The sequence below is a fragment of the Poecile atricapillus genome, chromosome 15, assembly GCF_030490865.1.
Source record: "Poecile atricapillus isolate bPoeAtr1 chromosome 15, bPoeAtr1.hap1, whole genome shotgun sequence".
Classification (NCBI taxonomy): Eukaryota; Metazoa; Chordata; class Aves; order Passeriformes; family Paridae; genus Poecile; species Poecile atricapillus.
The window spans coordinates 9,239,473-9,254,187 of NC_081263.1; the positions used below are offsets into that span (position 1 = coordinate 9,239,473).

At 53.3% G+C, this 14,715-nt stretch overlaps 1 protein-coding gene across 1 annotated transcript; it reads left to right on the plus strand.

Moving 5' to 3' along the window:
• The first annotated feature begins 1,738 nt into the window (after window positions 1-1,738).
• PABPC1L (poly(A) binding protein cytoplasmic 1 like) lies at window positions 1,739-12,261 on the plus strand. Its single transcript, XM_058850599.1, is given in 16 exon segments — window positions 1,739-1,931; window positions 2,659-2,852; window positions 3,321-3,436; window positions 4,159-4,298; window positions 5,049-5,143; window positions 5,396-5,533; window positions 6,005-6,100; window positions 6,953-7,219; window positions 7,720-7,810; window positions 8,096-8,224; window positions 9,218-9,357; window positions 9,691-9,784; window positions 10,521-10,651; window positions 11,362-11,401; window positions 11,404-11,504; window positions 12,076-12,261. Coding segments are annotated over 15 exon segments (1,959 nt in total). The 3' UTR covers window positions 11,499-11,504; window positions 12,076-12,261.
• The last annotated feature ends 2,454 nt before the right edge of the window (window positions 12,262-14,715 follow it).

The following is a 14,715-nucleotide window of genomic DNA, read 5'->3' on the forward strand; positions in this document are numbered from 1 at the left end:
GGCTCGAGGTTCCTGCGTGCTTTCATCCAGCGTTTCAGCAGCACCATCACGTCCAGAAACAGCTGGGGTGCGATCTCAGCGGGTGAAAATGAGCTTAGAGCACTCCTGGGCCATACAGACAAGAGATGATGATGGCAGAGGCCGTATTTCCTGGGTCTCTGTTGGGTCCAGAGGGAGACTGCTGTGGAGCTCGGAAATGCATGAGCGCCCGGTGATGAGGGATTTGTAACCGAGCTGTGTGTGCTCCTGCCTGTGCCCCTTATCTTCAGGGAATTACATGTGATTTCCTAAAAGAGTGTGGGAACACACGCTGTCAGTGTTCCAGGTCTGCACACAGCACAATTCCCCTGCTCTTCGTTCGGGAAAGCAGGAGATGCGATTGGCGAAGATGAGGAGCTGCATCTGCCGAGTCCCTGAGCCCCCAGCTCCGGGGGCCGCCGCTGCCCGGCCGTGTCCGCCCGGGGCGGGGCAGGGCCGCACCTGGCCGGGGTGGGGCGGTGGGCGGGGGTCCCGTCCCGCCCCCGGGGCCGCCGCGGAAGAGGCGAGCGGTGTCCGCAGCTGCCCGGAGCGGTGCTGCCGCGGCGAGCGCTCGGTGTGAGTGCGGGGCCGCTCCCAGCTCCGGCTGCCCGGGCTCTTCCTCCGGGGCGGGGGTGGCCGGGCGGGCTCGGGCAGGGTGAGCAGCGCTGCTCCCTCCGCAGCCCCGCTCCGTGCCCGGCGGTGTGTGCTGCCCCTGGCTCCCCGGCGGGGCTGTGCCGCCTCTGCCCGGCCCCTCTCCCCTCCCCGTTTGGGCTCCCTTCCCTCCCTGCCCCTGGCTGTGAAGGGGCGCTGGGGCTGCTCTGTTACCCCGTGTTTATTGGGGGGGCCCTGGGCGGTGCGAGGAGCGGGGCTGCCCGCCGTGGATTGCTGGATGCGCCTCTCCTGTATATGCTATTGTATACATGCTGTGTTAATTTTGGGTATCTATAGGTATCTAAGCAACTGTCTCAGGACTTTTGAGCTTTCAGGTAAGAGCCCCAAAGACGGATTTATAAGTTTTTGGGGCAGGACATGCATTTCTGTGTTCCTAGGCAGTACCCCCGGGGGTCTCAGGCAGCAAGTGTTGTCTTCACACAGAACTTTATACTCAACTGAAACCAGGCAGACTGAGCATCAATTTGCCTGCTCTGGGATCAGTAGTCAACAAGCTGAGAAACTGGGAAGGGGTGGTGAAAACCCAGTGTCTGCCTTCTTAGAGATGGAGGTGTTTGCAGGGAGCAGCGTGGGCTGCAGTTCTGCTCCCTGGGCATCAGTACAAGCCCCCACTCCTTGGGTCTGCTCTGCTTGGAGGGAGCCACTAAGGAGTTAAAATGGAAATCTCTGGTGGAGAAGGGCTGTTTACCTTCTGAGAAATGAAACTCCATTTTATTTCTCTTAGGGTTTGAGTGTTTTAAGGAGTGTCTGTGTGTGTGGTTTGTCCCTCTGCATCCTTCCAGGGTGTGCAAGGGCTGTGAGGTGCAGATCACCCCAGCTCAACTTTTGCACCAAAATTGTTATGTTCTGGAAAGTTTTGGGATTGCACCCTCCTTGGCACATTCCTGATCCTAGTGCTGCTGGTGGGAAGGGAAGGGCATTACTTTGAACTGTGCTGCTGCAGTGGGGCCAGCCCCGGTGTGGGTTTGTGGTTGCTGCAGACCATCTGAAACCTGTGCCCTGCAGCCTCGGGTCTGTCTCCTTCTGCAGCTGAGCTCTGTGGGTGACCATGAATGCCAGTGGTCCTGGCTATCCCTTAGCCTCTCTCTACGTGGGAGACCTGCACCCAGATGTGACCGAAGCCATGCTCTATGAGAAGTTCTCCGCTGCTGGGCCCATCATGTCCATCCGAGTCTGTCGGGACGTGGCCACGCGCCGGTCACTGGGCTATGCCTACATAAACTTCCAGCAGCCTGTGGATGGTATGTTCCCTGTCACACAGCTCTGAGGAGCTGCCCCACAGCGGGGACTTGGGTGTGCAAGTGGTGTAAGGGTGGGCAATGGAAGGGGGGGAGCAGTTGTGTGAATGGCTGCATTGCTGCTGGGGCTTGGTTCTAACTAATCCAAATCTTCTCTCTCATGATGACCCATCCTGCTTTCATCTCTTCTTAGGGTCTGGGAAAGGATATAACTTCTGGGCTCTGGTGAGGGGATGAAGGTGACTTGTGAAAGTTGCCTCTTTCCTTCTTCTCCATCAGAGAAGGGCACCAAAACCCCTTCTGCCCTTCCCCTGGGGTACCCAGCTGCCCACTGGCTCCCTGTGTAAAGTGAGGCCACTCTCCTGGCAGGCACTGCCGTGACACAGCGCTGTAATTGGAAGGTGTTCCATGCTGAAATGAGGCTGCAGTGATGAGAAGGTGTTGATTCAGTTGCCCTAGAGACCAAAATCCTTACTGGGTAAATTAGCTGGGCATCTGCCAGACTGGAGCTTGTGGTAAAATGGTTGATCCTTGGGAGTGAGACATGCTTTGGAGAGGGAAAAAATAATTAATCACAGAGTGGTGTGGCTGGAGGGGTGGGGAGGCAGAGCTGCCTATCCCATTTAGGTTAACAAGTCCCTGTCCTTGATTCCTGTGCCCATCTCAGCTGCTGCAGGATGTGAGGGAGATCTGTCTCTGTTACTCCCCTCTCTTCCCCCTTCTTTGCCAGCTGAGCGAGCCCTGGACACCATGAACTTTGAGGTGATCAAAGGCCGACCCATCCGCATCATGTGGTCCCAACGGGACCCTGGGCTCAGGAAATCAGGGGTTGGAAATGTTTTCATCAAGAACCTGGATGATTCCATTGATAACAAAGCCCTGTATGACACATTCTCTACCTTTGGAAACATCCTGTCATGCAAGGTAGGTGTGCCCAGGGCCCTGCAGGAGAGGGCTTGCTGCAGAGCTGCCCTTGCTCTTGGAAGCATGCTTTAGCCAGCTGGAATTCACGCTCTCATTTCACTTCCCACAGTATCTCCTTTAAATTCCCAGCTGCTTTGAAGCCAAAAGGCCTTGCTGTGTTTCCCTTCAGAATGGGGGCTTTTCCCCCAGTCACTGTACAGAGATGTTATGTGTCAGTCATCCTGTCCCAGCTCGGGGCACCAGTGGCACGTGGGTCTTGGCGAGCTGTAAGTTCTGGTCCTAGGATTGCCCACCTCCCTCACCTGCTGCCAGCACTCCAACAGAGCTCAGCTGCAGTGGGAGCAGGATGTCAGGGAGAGAAAATGCCCCTGGAAAAAGGGGATGGGTTTTCCTGTGATGCACTCATGTACAAACATGGAGAAAAGCAGTGTCTGTCTCTTTCTTTTGCCCTTCATGCTGTGTTTGTAGGTGGTTTGTGATGAAAATGGATCCCGTGGCTATGGCTTTGTCCACTTTGAGACGCATGAGGCAGCAACTCGGGCCATTGAGACCATGAATGGGATGTTGCTCAATGACAGGAAAGTGTAAGTGCCAGAGAGAGGAGTCTGGGCTCTGCTCCTCCTTTGCCCTGGCCCACTCTGGGCAGTAAAAGCATGCCCTGCTCAGGCGTCCCCTTCCTGCTGCTCTCTGTGTTCTTCCCTTTTCCATCCCCGCTGGGCACGGCAGCTCTGCTGGGGCAGTGAGTCACTTGTGGTGGGTGCTGCTGGAAGTGTGACAGTGCTCTGGAGCTGTTCCCAGATGCTGGGGAGGGAGTCCAGCCCCAGGCTGGGTTTTATTGCTGAGATGGTGTAATGAGTGCCCACAAAGGTGGGCTGGTCCCTGATCTTGGCTGCTGCCATCAGATAATCTGGGCAGGAAGAGGTTTTGTTGTTGTTCCACTCTACATCCCACAGAGTCAAGGGCTGCCCAGAGTGTTTGAGAATGCTTTGGAGGAAGAGAGCTGGCATTTGGTGGTATTGTTTGGGGTCTTTTGTGGTGGTGAGATCCTTTGAAGTCTTTTAATGTCTCCTGGGGTGGCACATCCCTAATTTTGGGTTGTGTCAAGGGGGAGCTTGGGTATATGTACACCTGAGTGGGATATATGGAAGTTACTGTATGTGAAGCTCGTGGTGAGTTTGTGGGTGAGCAAAGCACAGCCTGAGGTGATGGGATCTCTCTTGTCTTGTGCTGAGATAGGTGTGCCTGAGTCCATCTTCCCTCTGCAGGGGACATGCAGGGTTTGAGGCCAGTTCCTTTCTTCCCACAGGTTTGTTGGACACTTCAAGTCCCGCAAAGAGCGTGAGGCAGAGGTTGGGGCTAGGGCAATAGACTTCACCAATGTCTACATCAAAAACTTTGGGGATGACATGGATGATGACAGATTGCGGGAAATATTCTCCAAGTTTGGTGAGTGCAGTTATTGAAATATCCTTGTGTCTGATTAAACTGGAGTTGGGGCAACTGAAAAGGAAGCTGGGGGAGTGCTTGGCTGAAAGAGCAAGCCCCTTCTCTGGTGAGATGTGACTTGTTTAAACATCCCCCACATGAAAGGACTGCAGTCACTTCATTTGTCAGGCTGTTACATGTGCTTTCCTGCTGTGACAGAGGATAACTTGTACTTGGTTCTGTCATGAAAAATGTGTGGATTTTCTTTCTTGGATAGTTTTTCGGTTGTTGTTTTTTTTTTTTCTTGTTACCAGCATGCTGTCTGGTTACAGGAGCCCTGGGAATAAGAATTGTTGTCTGAATTTAAAGAAAACAAGCTTTTCAGTTTAGTTCATTACTGGAGTATGCCTCTTGTGGTGGGTTTTAGTGTTGTGCCAACCCATGGGCTGTACTGTCCATGCTTGGTCAGTGTCATCCAAGGTAATTTGTGGTTATCCTTCATATGAACCCAATCTATGTGCTCATGTATAAAAGGGGTGAGATTTTCTAGCCAAAGGAACTCATTGCATTGGCTGGAGAGGCTGAAGAGCCCAGGGCAATGAGAGCAGCAGCCCCTCACCAAACCTGACAGCCTCCTGTCCCTGCCTCATGGGGACCCCATTGTCTGTCCTGCTGGGCTCTCTCCTCGCTGGGCTGGTCTGTGCTGGTGTCTCTCAGCACAGTGTCCCTCACTGGGCCCCTCTCAGACCGTGCTGTCCTTCCCCACTGCAGGAAAGACGTTGAGTGTCAAGGTCATGATGGACAACAGCGGCCGCTCAAAGGGCTTCGGGTTTGTCAACTTTGAGAAGCACGAAGAAGCCCAGAAGGCAAGAGACTCCTCACTGCCCATGTCTCTCTCCCCTGAGACCATCAGCTGGTGATGTTTCCCCTTTCCTCAGGGAGAGCCTCACCAGCTCTGTGCCTGTGTGGGAGCTGGCGCTGGGTACCTGGATGGGCAGGACCTGGCAAGGGGGAGCAGATCTGTGCTTGTGGTGGGACCGCCCCAGGGTGGTGGGTGAAGAGCAGAGCTGTGGCCATGGGCTTCCTGCTGAGCTGAGAGCCCTTCCCTCCCCTGGCAGGCGGTGGCTGACATGAACGGGAAGGAGATCAACGGGCGGGTGCTGTACGTGGGCCGAGCCCAGAAGCGGCTGGAGCGCCAGAGCGAGCTCAAGAGGAAATTTGAGCAGATGAAGCAGGAGCGGGTGAACAGGTACCAGGTAAGGGGAGAGCAGGGTGCTGCATCCTGCAGGTCAGCAATGGGGACACGCTCAGCTTGGGGACAGCACAGAGCTCTCCAGAGAGATCAGCACAGTGGGTACCTCCTGCAGTTAGGGGTCCTGCCTGGGAATGTCCTGGGAAGCAATATCAGGAAAGAGGAGAAAGATCTAAACCCAGGATGATGGTGGGAGGGTGAGCAAATGGGTCTGCTAATTTCCAGAAATATTAGTCTGGAAAGGAGACAGCTTCATGAGGTTCAGCAGGTTCCCAGTGATGGTGTGGGTACCCTCTTCACTAGGGGTGTTTGTACTTTGAGTGGAGTTTATGCACAATCCTCACCCCTCTCCCTGTCACTGCTCCTTCTGGGGCTGTCCCACCCTCCAGCTGAGCTGCTGGTGTAATGTGCATCCTGTGTGACAAACTGCTGTAAACTTTGAGATCCCAAACTGCTTTTTTTCACCTGTGTGCAGGGGGTCAACCTGTATGTGAAGAACTTGGATGATGGGATAGATGATGAGAGGCTGAGGAAGGAATTCTCTCCCTATGGCACCATCACCAGTGCCAAGGTGAGGGGCTGGGGCTGCCACTGGAGCTCCTGGGGTCAGTAAACCCGTGCACTCAGCCCTTGGAGATGGATGGGGATCATCATCCTGTTGAATTACACTTCTCTGCTGATGGCTTGTATCTCAAGCCAGGTGTAAGGAACATGCCACTTCACCTCACACTGTCCTGAGGAGCAAATATTTTTTAGCTTTGTTGAGTTCCCCCAGCCCTGGTGAGGTGCCAGGTACAGGACCTTAAAGACGCAACTTTCTGAATATTGCCCAGCTGCTCTGTGACACTGATACAAATGAAAATGACCCACAAGCCACCCCTCTCTGGGGACAGTGGGGTGACAGGCTGGTGTTTGGCCTTTTGAACACCATGGATGTGTCACTCTTTTCGCTGGGACTGGTGTCAGGATTCTCTGGAAGGCAACATGTAAGGCATGGTCTGGCTTTGAGGTCAGCTGTCTGTAACCTGCCAGGGACAGACACTGCCTGGCCCTTGTCAGGGCACAGTGTCACACTGATCTCCATCCCTTGCTGGCTCCTGCAGCGTTTAGCAGCAGAGCATTTCTGGCCTGTGGGCCCTGTGAGGCTGTGACACAGGTTCCCCCTGGGTGATCACAAGCTCCTGATCTCAGGCTGGTCCAGACTCTGCCATCTTCATTTCCCAAACCTACTGCCTGAGCAAATCCTGCCCTTCCCCAGAGAAACCTTTCTGTGAGAGAGGTGCAGTCCCATCCCTCCCACCCTGGGTGTGGGGGCTGAAATGGGGTGCCAGTGGCTGGGTCCCACACACACCCCCCCACGCTGAGTTTTGTGGATGCTGCAGCGATCTGTGGATTTAGCTGTCTTGTTCTAATCCTATTTCAGGTGATGACAGAGGCTGGCCGCAGCAAAGGGTTTGGGTTTGTATGTTTTTCCTCCCCAGAAGAGGCTACCAAGGCTGTGACAGAAATGAACGGACGGATCGTCAGCACAAAGCCTCTCTACGTCGCGCTCGCTCAGAGGAAAGAGGAGAGGAAAGCAATTCTCACCAACCAGTACATGCAGAGATTGGCCACTATGAGGCCCCTGCCTGGCCCTCTCCTGGGGTCCTTCCAGACCCCCCCGGGGTACTTCCTCCCCCCCATGCCCCAGGTGAGTCCTGCTCCCCAGCAGCAGCCTCGCACAGGGACCCACGGCCGCCCTGCAGCGGGATGGCAGTCGGGCTGAGAAGCAGAGTTTGGGTTGTGCAGATCTGGGCACACCCTGTGGAACCAGCGGGATCTGCCTGGGCTTCCACTGAGCAGCAGGGTGGGGTGCAGGTGCTCCAGGAAATGGGCTGGGGATTCCACAGGTGCTGCTGCTCCTCAGAGGAAGAAAGCAAGGAGCAGTTTGGTGGGAGGGTGTGAGCATGGAGAGTAAGGGAGAAGGATTACAGAGGTGTAGGAGCTCCTGAGGAGGAGTTAAGTAGAGCTGCTGGAGGACATGCTGACAGCAGGGCTGGACTGGAGGTTGGTCTTTAAAGTGCTCTGGCACCCTGCAGAGCATGGTTTTGGCTTGTCTGGCTGTGTGCAGCAGCCACCAAGAGGCTCTGGGTTAGTTCTGGCTCATGTCAGCTCCCCAGTCATGTTGGATAATGTGTTCTTCTTCCCCAGCCACAAACCAGAGCTGCCTTCTACGGCCCCAGCCCTGTTGTCCCAGTCCGCCCTGCCACTCGCTGGAGTGCACAGCCCTCCCGGCCTCCCTGTGAGTCTGCCTGTCCCTCCCTGGGGGCTTCTGGCCTGAGCTGGGCTCAGTCAGGGACTGAGGGTCTTTAAAAGCAGCACAAAGTGTAACCATGGGGGTTTATCTTGGGAAAGTGTGCAGGGGTTTGGTGCAGGGCCATGGTGATGGGCACTGGGAGGTGAGATCGTGGCAGTGACACCAGAGGTGAGGTGCTCCTCTACTGTCCCCAGCCACAGTCACTCCCCCATGTCTCCTTCCATGCCTCTGCTACCAAGCAGCCTCATTTTGTGTGTTCTCTCTCTCCAGCAGTGTACCCTGAGGCCACCCCCATCCTGCGGGCTGCCGTGCCGCCCCGGCGCCTGCTGTCCAACATCAGCACCACGAGACAGGCCTCCACACAGGTGCCCCGTGTGCCCCCCCAGGCCCAGAGAGTGGGTGAGTGGGGGAAGGACCCCCACAATATCCAGCTGGGACATGGCCATGGTGGCAGGGGTGCTTACTGTGAGCTCAGGTCTCCTCTGAGGGTGGATGGGTTTGTGGGCTTGCTCCTGGAGGAGTGTGATGGAGTTGGAGCAGTGTCTGTAGGATCCGAGTATGTAGCTCTTGGGGAAGGTTGGGATCTTTCAGGTAATGGGACAGGTCTCTGATGTGCAGCTTGGTCTTGTTGGTGGCTATGCCTCGAATATGATCCTTAAAGCAGAAGGTGATGCAGCCACAGTACTTGGCTTGGACAAAGGCAGAGGGTGGGAAAGGATCTCTGGGGCACAGGAAGGGGATCTTAGGGGCTCTGGCTGAACTGCTGCCAATGCCAAGCCTCATGTTGGAGGGTTTGGAGCTGAGAACCAGACCTTGCTGGCATCCCCAGTGCCTGGCTGTGCTGAGGCTGACCCTGGTCTTGGGGTATCCCCTCCACACAAGAGCAGCTGGGGCAGAGACTGCCTACAGCCTTCCCTTCTTCATGGGATTTTGCCCAAAATTATCTTTGGCATTGAGTGAATTGCTGAAGGGAGCAGTGGGACCAGGAGGGCTGTGGCTTGTGCCCTCTCCTTTTGTCATTGTCCTCTCATTTCTCTGCCTTCACCTCCCTTCAGGATGGGCTGGGAGACAAGAGTCTCACAGCCCACCCTCCTCAGTGCTGTTCCCATTCTCTGGCAGCTGATGCAGATGGGTTTCTGGAGGAGAGATGATGAGATGTGTGTGCCTTTACCAGCTCTCCTGCCCTCTGCACAGCATCAGACCACCCCACCCCAAGGGTGGCAGTGCCCCACCTGTCCTGGGGAAGCTGCCTTTGACCTGGGGGCTGCTTTGAGCCCATGTAGGACTTTCCAGGCCCTCCAAACCAGCACACTGTCCTTGTGGCTTCAGCCTCCTTGGCACAGGCATGCATTTAAGGGTGGCTCCTCACAAATGTTCTTGTCCCCATTGCAGCCAACATCGGGACGCAGACGGTCAGCACCCGGGTGCCCTCCTCGTCTGCCCTGCCACGGGGTGCCCAGCAGTACAAGTACTCCTCATCTGCCAGGAACATGCAGCCCATGGGGCACATGCAACCCATGATGGCCCCACAGGTAAGTGCTCTGCAGCCACCAAAACGTGGTGTTCCTGGTCCTGCTCCAATGTGACTGCTGACCCCAGGGATCCCCATGGCTCTGAGAATGGGTTTTAGTGTTGTGCCAACCCATGGGCCATACTGTCTGTGGGGACCTTTCCCAGGGGCTCTGGGGGGACATGGATCCAGTAGCCACAGAGCTCTAATGTTTGACTCCAGCTTTTCTGGAAGCAGTCAATGCTAATGTCTCTGAAATGCCCCATTGTGGTTGGTATTGAGCACCACTCCTGCAAGCTGGATAACTCACATCCCTTCCAGCCTCTGATTGCTGTTCTTCCCTGTTTTCCTCCAGGTGGGAGAACCTGCTGTGCATGTCCAGGGCCAGGAGCCACTGACAGCATCCTTGCTTGCAGCAGCCCCTCCTCAGGAGCAGAAGCAGATGATCGGTGGGTGCCCCGGCTGCTCCGCTGGAGCAGGTCCAGCTGCAGGGCCCTGGGGGCACATGGGCTTGCATGCACCAGGGCAAACTTAACTGCTGGGAGAAGCTGTAAGGTTTTGTGGGACTGCTCTGCTATTATGCTACTTTAAAAAGATAATAATAAATTCAGTCTGTGCTGGAACTGGATGGGAGCAATAAAACCACTCCCTGTCTGTGTGAGCTGCCTGGTGAAGAATACTCTGTGAGAGTGTCTGGTGAAGCTTTGTAGAGAGGCAGAGCTCCATCCACCCTGCCTGTGCTGCCAGGGTATTTGCAATTCCCCCAAGCTCTGAACCATCCTGTACTGCTGCTCCTGGGCTCTGATGAGCAGCTTGGTGGCCACAGGGGTTGAGGTCAGCTGTGCCACACAACCATTGGGTTTCAGGTGGTCCTGGTGGAGCAGGCAGTGCCCTGGTGTGGGACAGCATCGCTTGGTGGTCACAGACCAGCTCTTTCCACCCCAGGAGGAAACAGCTCCTGCAGAAACTGGCACTTTCACCTGTGCACAGCTCCACTGCCCTGTGCCCACTGTAGGTGCCTGCTGCTGACTTTACCCAGCAGTTTCCTGTTGCTGTGACATGCTGGGATAGCTTTACTTGTGAGCAGTGTTCTTTCCACCACCATCACCACCCTTGTATCCCATTTCTGGTGAGAGCACAGGAGGGCTGGCATAGTGCTCATGTCCTTGCTGGTGTTTGGAGCAGGTGAACGCCTCTACCCTCTGATCCATGTGATGCATCCCTCGCTGGCTGGCAAGATCACTGGGATGCTGCTGGAGATCGACAACTCCGAGCTGCTGCTGCTCCTGGAGTCCCCAGACTCCCTGCGCTCCAAGGTAGGGGGGACTCAAACAAATCCCTTTCCAAAGGGGAGCACAGCCCAGGACACCAATCACCATAGGGACAGCAAGTGGCTGCTGTTTTCATTCTCAAGTGAAAAAGGAGGCCCAGGTTGATGTCACCACAGCCTGAATGTCTGCCTGCCTTCAGCAAAAGGAGAAGCTGAAAACACAGGCCAAGCTTGAGGGTGGTTTGGAGGTGGCCGGGAAGCAAGAGGGTGAAAGCAGGGTGGTACCTCTACATGGAAACAGCCAGGAAGATGCTGTTTCCTCAGAACACAAACCAGATAAATGGCTGCCTCTCTGCAGTATTTCTTCAGTTTTCTTCTTAATTCTGGTGAATATTTAGCTTTGTTTCCCATCAGAGTAGCTGAAGTTAATTGACTGCATTTTTTTGTGGCTCCTTGGAGACAGGAGCCGCTTTCACCCTCCCACTGCTGTTTTTTTGAGGAGCCTGAGCTCTGCTGGGTGGTGTCAGGTAGCTTCACCTGTGAAATCTGACTTCTGTTTAGCAAGTTCTGACTTGATAATAAAGGAGAGATGCCTCAGAATTTCCCTTGGTAAGAGACAGAAAAGGTCTTTAGGCTGATCAGTCTCCTGCAGAAGCAGCAGGCTTGGATTTTGTGATTATTCAAGTCCTTTCCCTTTTGAAAGCGGGTCTGTGTGGAGGCCAGTTTGGGACCTGAAATACCGAGCTCCTGGTGCAGTGCAGATTTACACTGGAGCAACTCAACTTCTCCCCCTTGTGCTCTGTTGTAAGATCGAGGAAGCGGTCACTGTTCTCCAGGCACACCAGACCACCGAGACACCCCACAAGGGCAGTGCTGGGGCGTTCCTGCAGTGACTCCAGGTGGGTGCTGGGAGCCGTGGTGTGCTCAAAGTCTCTGGTTTCTGACTCTGAAACTGGGGATTGGGTTTCTCATCCAGGACAAGCAAGGTTTAATGAGCAATATCAGTGTCTTTGATTGTAATATTCCATTTCTTAAATTGCATCCTCCATTTTCTGGACTTTTACCACAGAGACCTGTGTGGGTTCTCTCTGTGTTGATGAGGCCAGTGACTCTGCTACCAGAAAGGAATATAGGGAAGTTCCTTGCTTTTCTGTAGGTCTAGTGGAGACCAGCGCAATCTTTCCTGGGAATTCCCAGTGGATTTTTTGCACAACCTTGACAGTATACACCCTATAAAATATCTTTTGTGTGCTTGATCAGGAGAGCTGGCCCTGCTGCTGAGGCTAGGATAGGCATGCTAACAAAGCAATTCAGACTGTATGTACTCCTTTGAAGATATTTCAGATATTTTCTTGACTTATGGTATGAAAGTAACTGTAAATCCAAGTTTAGGTGAATTTCATTTTTTCTGGATGAAACTCTTCCTTTAGCAGTTGAAAATTACATATGTGGGTGCTCTGTTTCTTTCAGACTGTGTGACTGAGAGCAAGCCCTGGGAATGTTGCTGTTGAAGAACAGGAGCAGGACCCCCACCATGCTGTTGGAATCATGCCTGTACAGTGACCCTGGCTTGTCTTGAAATGCCCCATCCTATTGTTTGTGTGTATGGTAACCCCTGTAGAATTGCCTCCTCCTGCACCTGTAAAAACCCTCACATTAAATCTCTTCTCACCACTGAAACCTTGTGAAATGTAGTGTGGAACCCAGCCTGGGTCAGTTGCCCAGGAAATGATGAGTGCTGATGAATCATCATTTTAGTGAATTTATTGGGTTCTGTAGTTTTATTTGTTCATGCAGCTGACACTAATAAAGAACTGATAATTCCACCCCCACAAATGGGTTAGCTCCCTTGGCAGAAAGACAGCCAATCCTTTGCTTCTTGCAGGTGCAAGGATGGACTCAGGCTGCAGTAATTAGTGACTGAAGTTTGTGGTGCTGGTGGGGTGTCAGACTGGAGAGCTGACAGAAGGGACATACAGGATTACATTACAAATTGCCAACCAACAGGCTCTTCTAATCCTTTCTGATTCCCTAGGATGGATTTAAGCAAAACAGGATCTATTGCTGCTGTTTTCATTTTGTAATGAACCTTGTATACCTGCAGCAATGGCCTCGAGTGTCTCCTGCTGCTCACCACAGGTTCTGTCAATGTGTCTGTGGTGCACAAGAACAACTTTTTGAGACATTGTGGAGTAGCTGTAAATCAAAAGCTGAATTTCTAATGTGTGTCTGTGACCAGAGGTTCCAAGGAGTCACTGAAGAGCCTGCAAGCGTTCACGACTCATCGTGTCCCCCTTCCTGCTTGCAGGGGCAGCTGGACCTGTTACTGCTGTGCTCCCTGTGCTGCTGTCATCACCCTGGCCTTAATCCTCTGCTCTTCCTAACTAGAAAAGGAATTTCAGTCCCTAGAGACTCCTCAGTACTTGATGCTGGTGCTGCACTGACCTCACTTGACTGCTTCCTCGAGCTGGCAGGAGCACACCTCCACCAGCACCACCCACCTGCTTTCTGCGCAGCTTGTGCTGGTTTTGCTGTCTCAATCTTCCTTCTGTGCTGTATCATACTCTCGCTTCAGCTCCCTGCTGAGTCACCCCTCCTACCTCTTGTTTTCCTTCCAGCATTTTAATAGAACCACTTACACATTTGCTCCTTCATGGTGTCTGCTCTGCTCCACTAGGATTCTTCACGGGGGCTTTTTCATTCCTTTTTCTCACCTCCATTTCACCAGTTCTTCCTCTGACCTCCTTAAATATTTATTTTCCTCTTAATGGATGCCTCAGTCATTCACTGTTTAGATATCATCTCTTCAGTGAGATGCTTATAAAGGATTTTAATTTACTTAATATACAGGACTCTAATTTGTTATTTCTCTCTAAGTGTCATGGGCTGGAAGCTTTTCTGCTTGGTCTCTAGAGGAAAAACATGTATTTGCATGAGTGTAATGCACATAGGGAGACCTGGAATGGAGCTGTACAGCTGAACTTCATTCTGCTGTTGTTCAGCTTGGCTGCAGCCTATTTTCAGGTGTAACAGGGCAGTTCAGGTATTCCTGTCACACCACCTACAGTGCCAGAAGGCTGCACTGGCTGAGTGCTCTTTAAAACCAGAGAGAATGCAAAGTGGGGCCCTGGAACATGGGGATATCAGAATAGCCTCTGAAAGGATGAGAACAAGGGCATGAGATTTTTAAATGGTAATTAGAAAAGGTGAAGCTGGCACTTGGATACCTGATGATACTAGAAGTTGTTCAGAGTAGCTCCCTGGCTGCAGTCCTTGGTGAAGTCTGAGGCTTTAGGGAGCTGAGGCAGCAATGCAAATGAGCCTGGAGTCTCCAGTCTGGAACAGCTGCTGTTTCTGAATGAAGGTGAAGGCGTGTCCCTGTGACAAACCCTCTCCCCTGCCCTGTGGCCAGCACTACCTTTGCCCACCTGGGAAGTGTCCTGCACATCAGCAGCACCTCAGCAGGAGCAGAAGGGGAGAGAGGGGCAGAAGTGACCCAGAGCTTGCAGTAGTGTCTTGTTGCTGTGCATGGCTTTTGTCCACCTGGTGCTATTGCTGGGGAAATCTTTGCTATCAGGGACAAACAAAACTGCTGTTTTGAGGGGAAGGAGAGGGTGACTGCTGCTGCTTAGGGGTGCTGTAATGAGCTGCTGTTGAACAGTGCAGGTATCTGCCACTCGGGAAACAGCAGGGCTGCCAAAAGGACAGCTCTTAAGTGCAGCCAGTCCTACTCCTGGATTCTGTGACCTTTCTTTGCTCATCTGTGTACTGCTGTGTGCTTCCCCACCCTGAAATCCCTCACACCTGCTAGGAGCTTGGGCAGGGGCTGGCTGTGGGATCAATGGACCTGCCATGGTTAGAAGCAGGAATGGAGTGAATGGAGGAACGTGTGCCCCTCAGGGAGGATTTGTTCCAAGCTCTGGCCCATTACAGCTGATAGAGTACAGCCCTGGGACCTGCAAAAAGCTGTTTAATGTCAGGCTAAGGTAAGAAGTCTTTGTCTTCAATGGCATTAGAGATTGCTCTCTAAATTCAGTTCAGCAGGTTACCTGCCTGAAACACTGCTGGGAGAGGCAAGGTGGGAAACAAAGATTTTTGAGCCCTGACTAA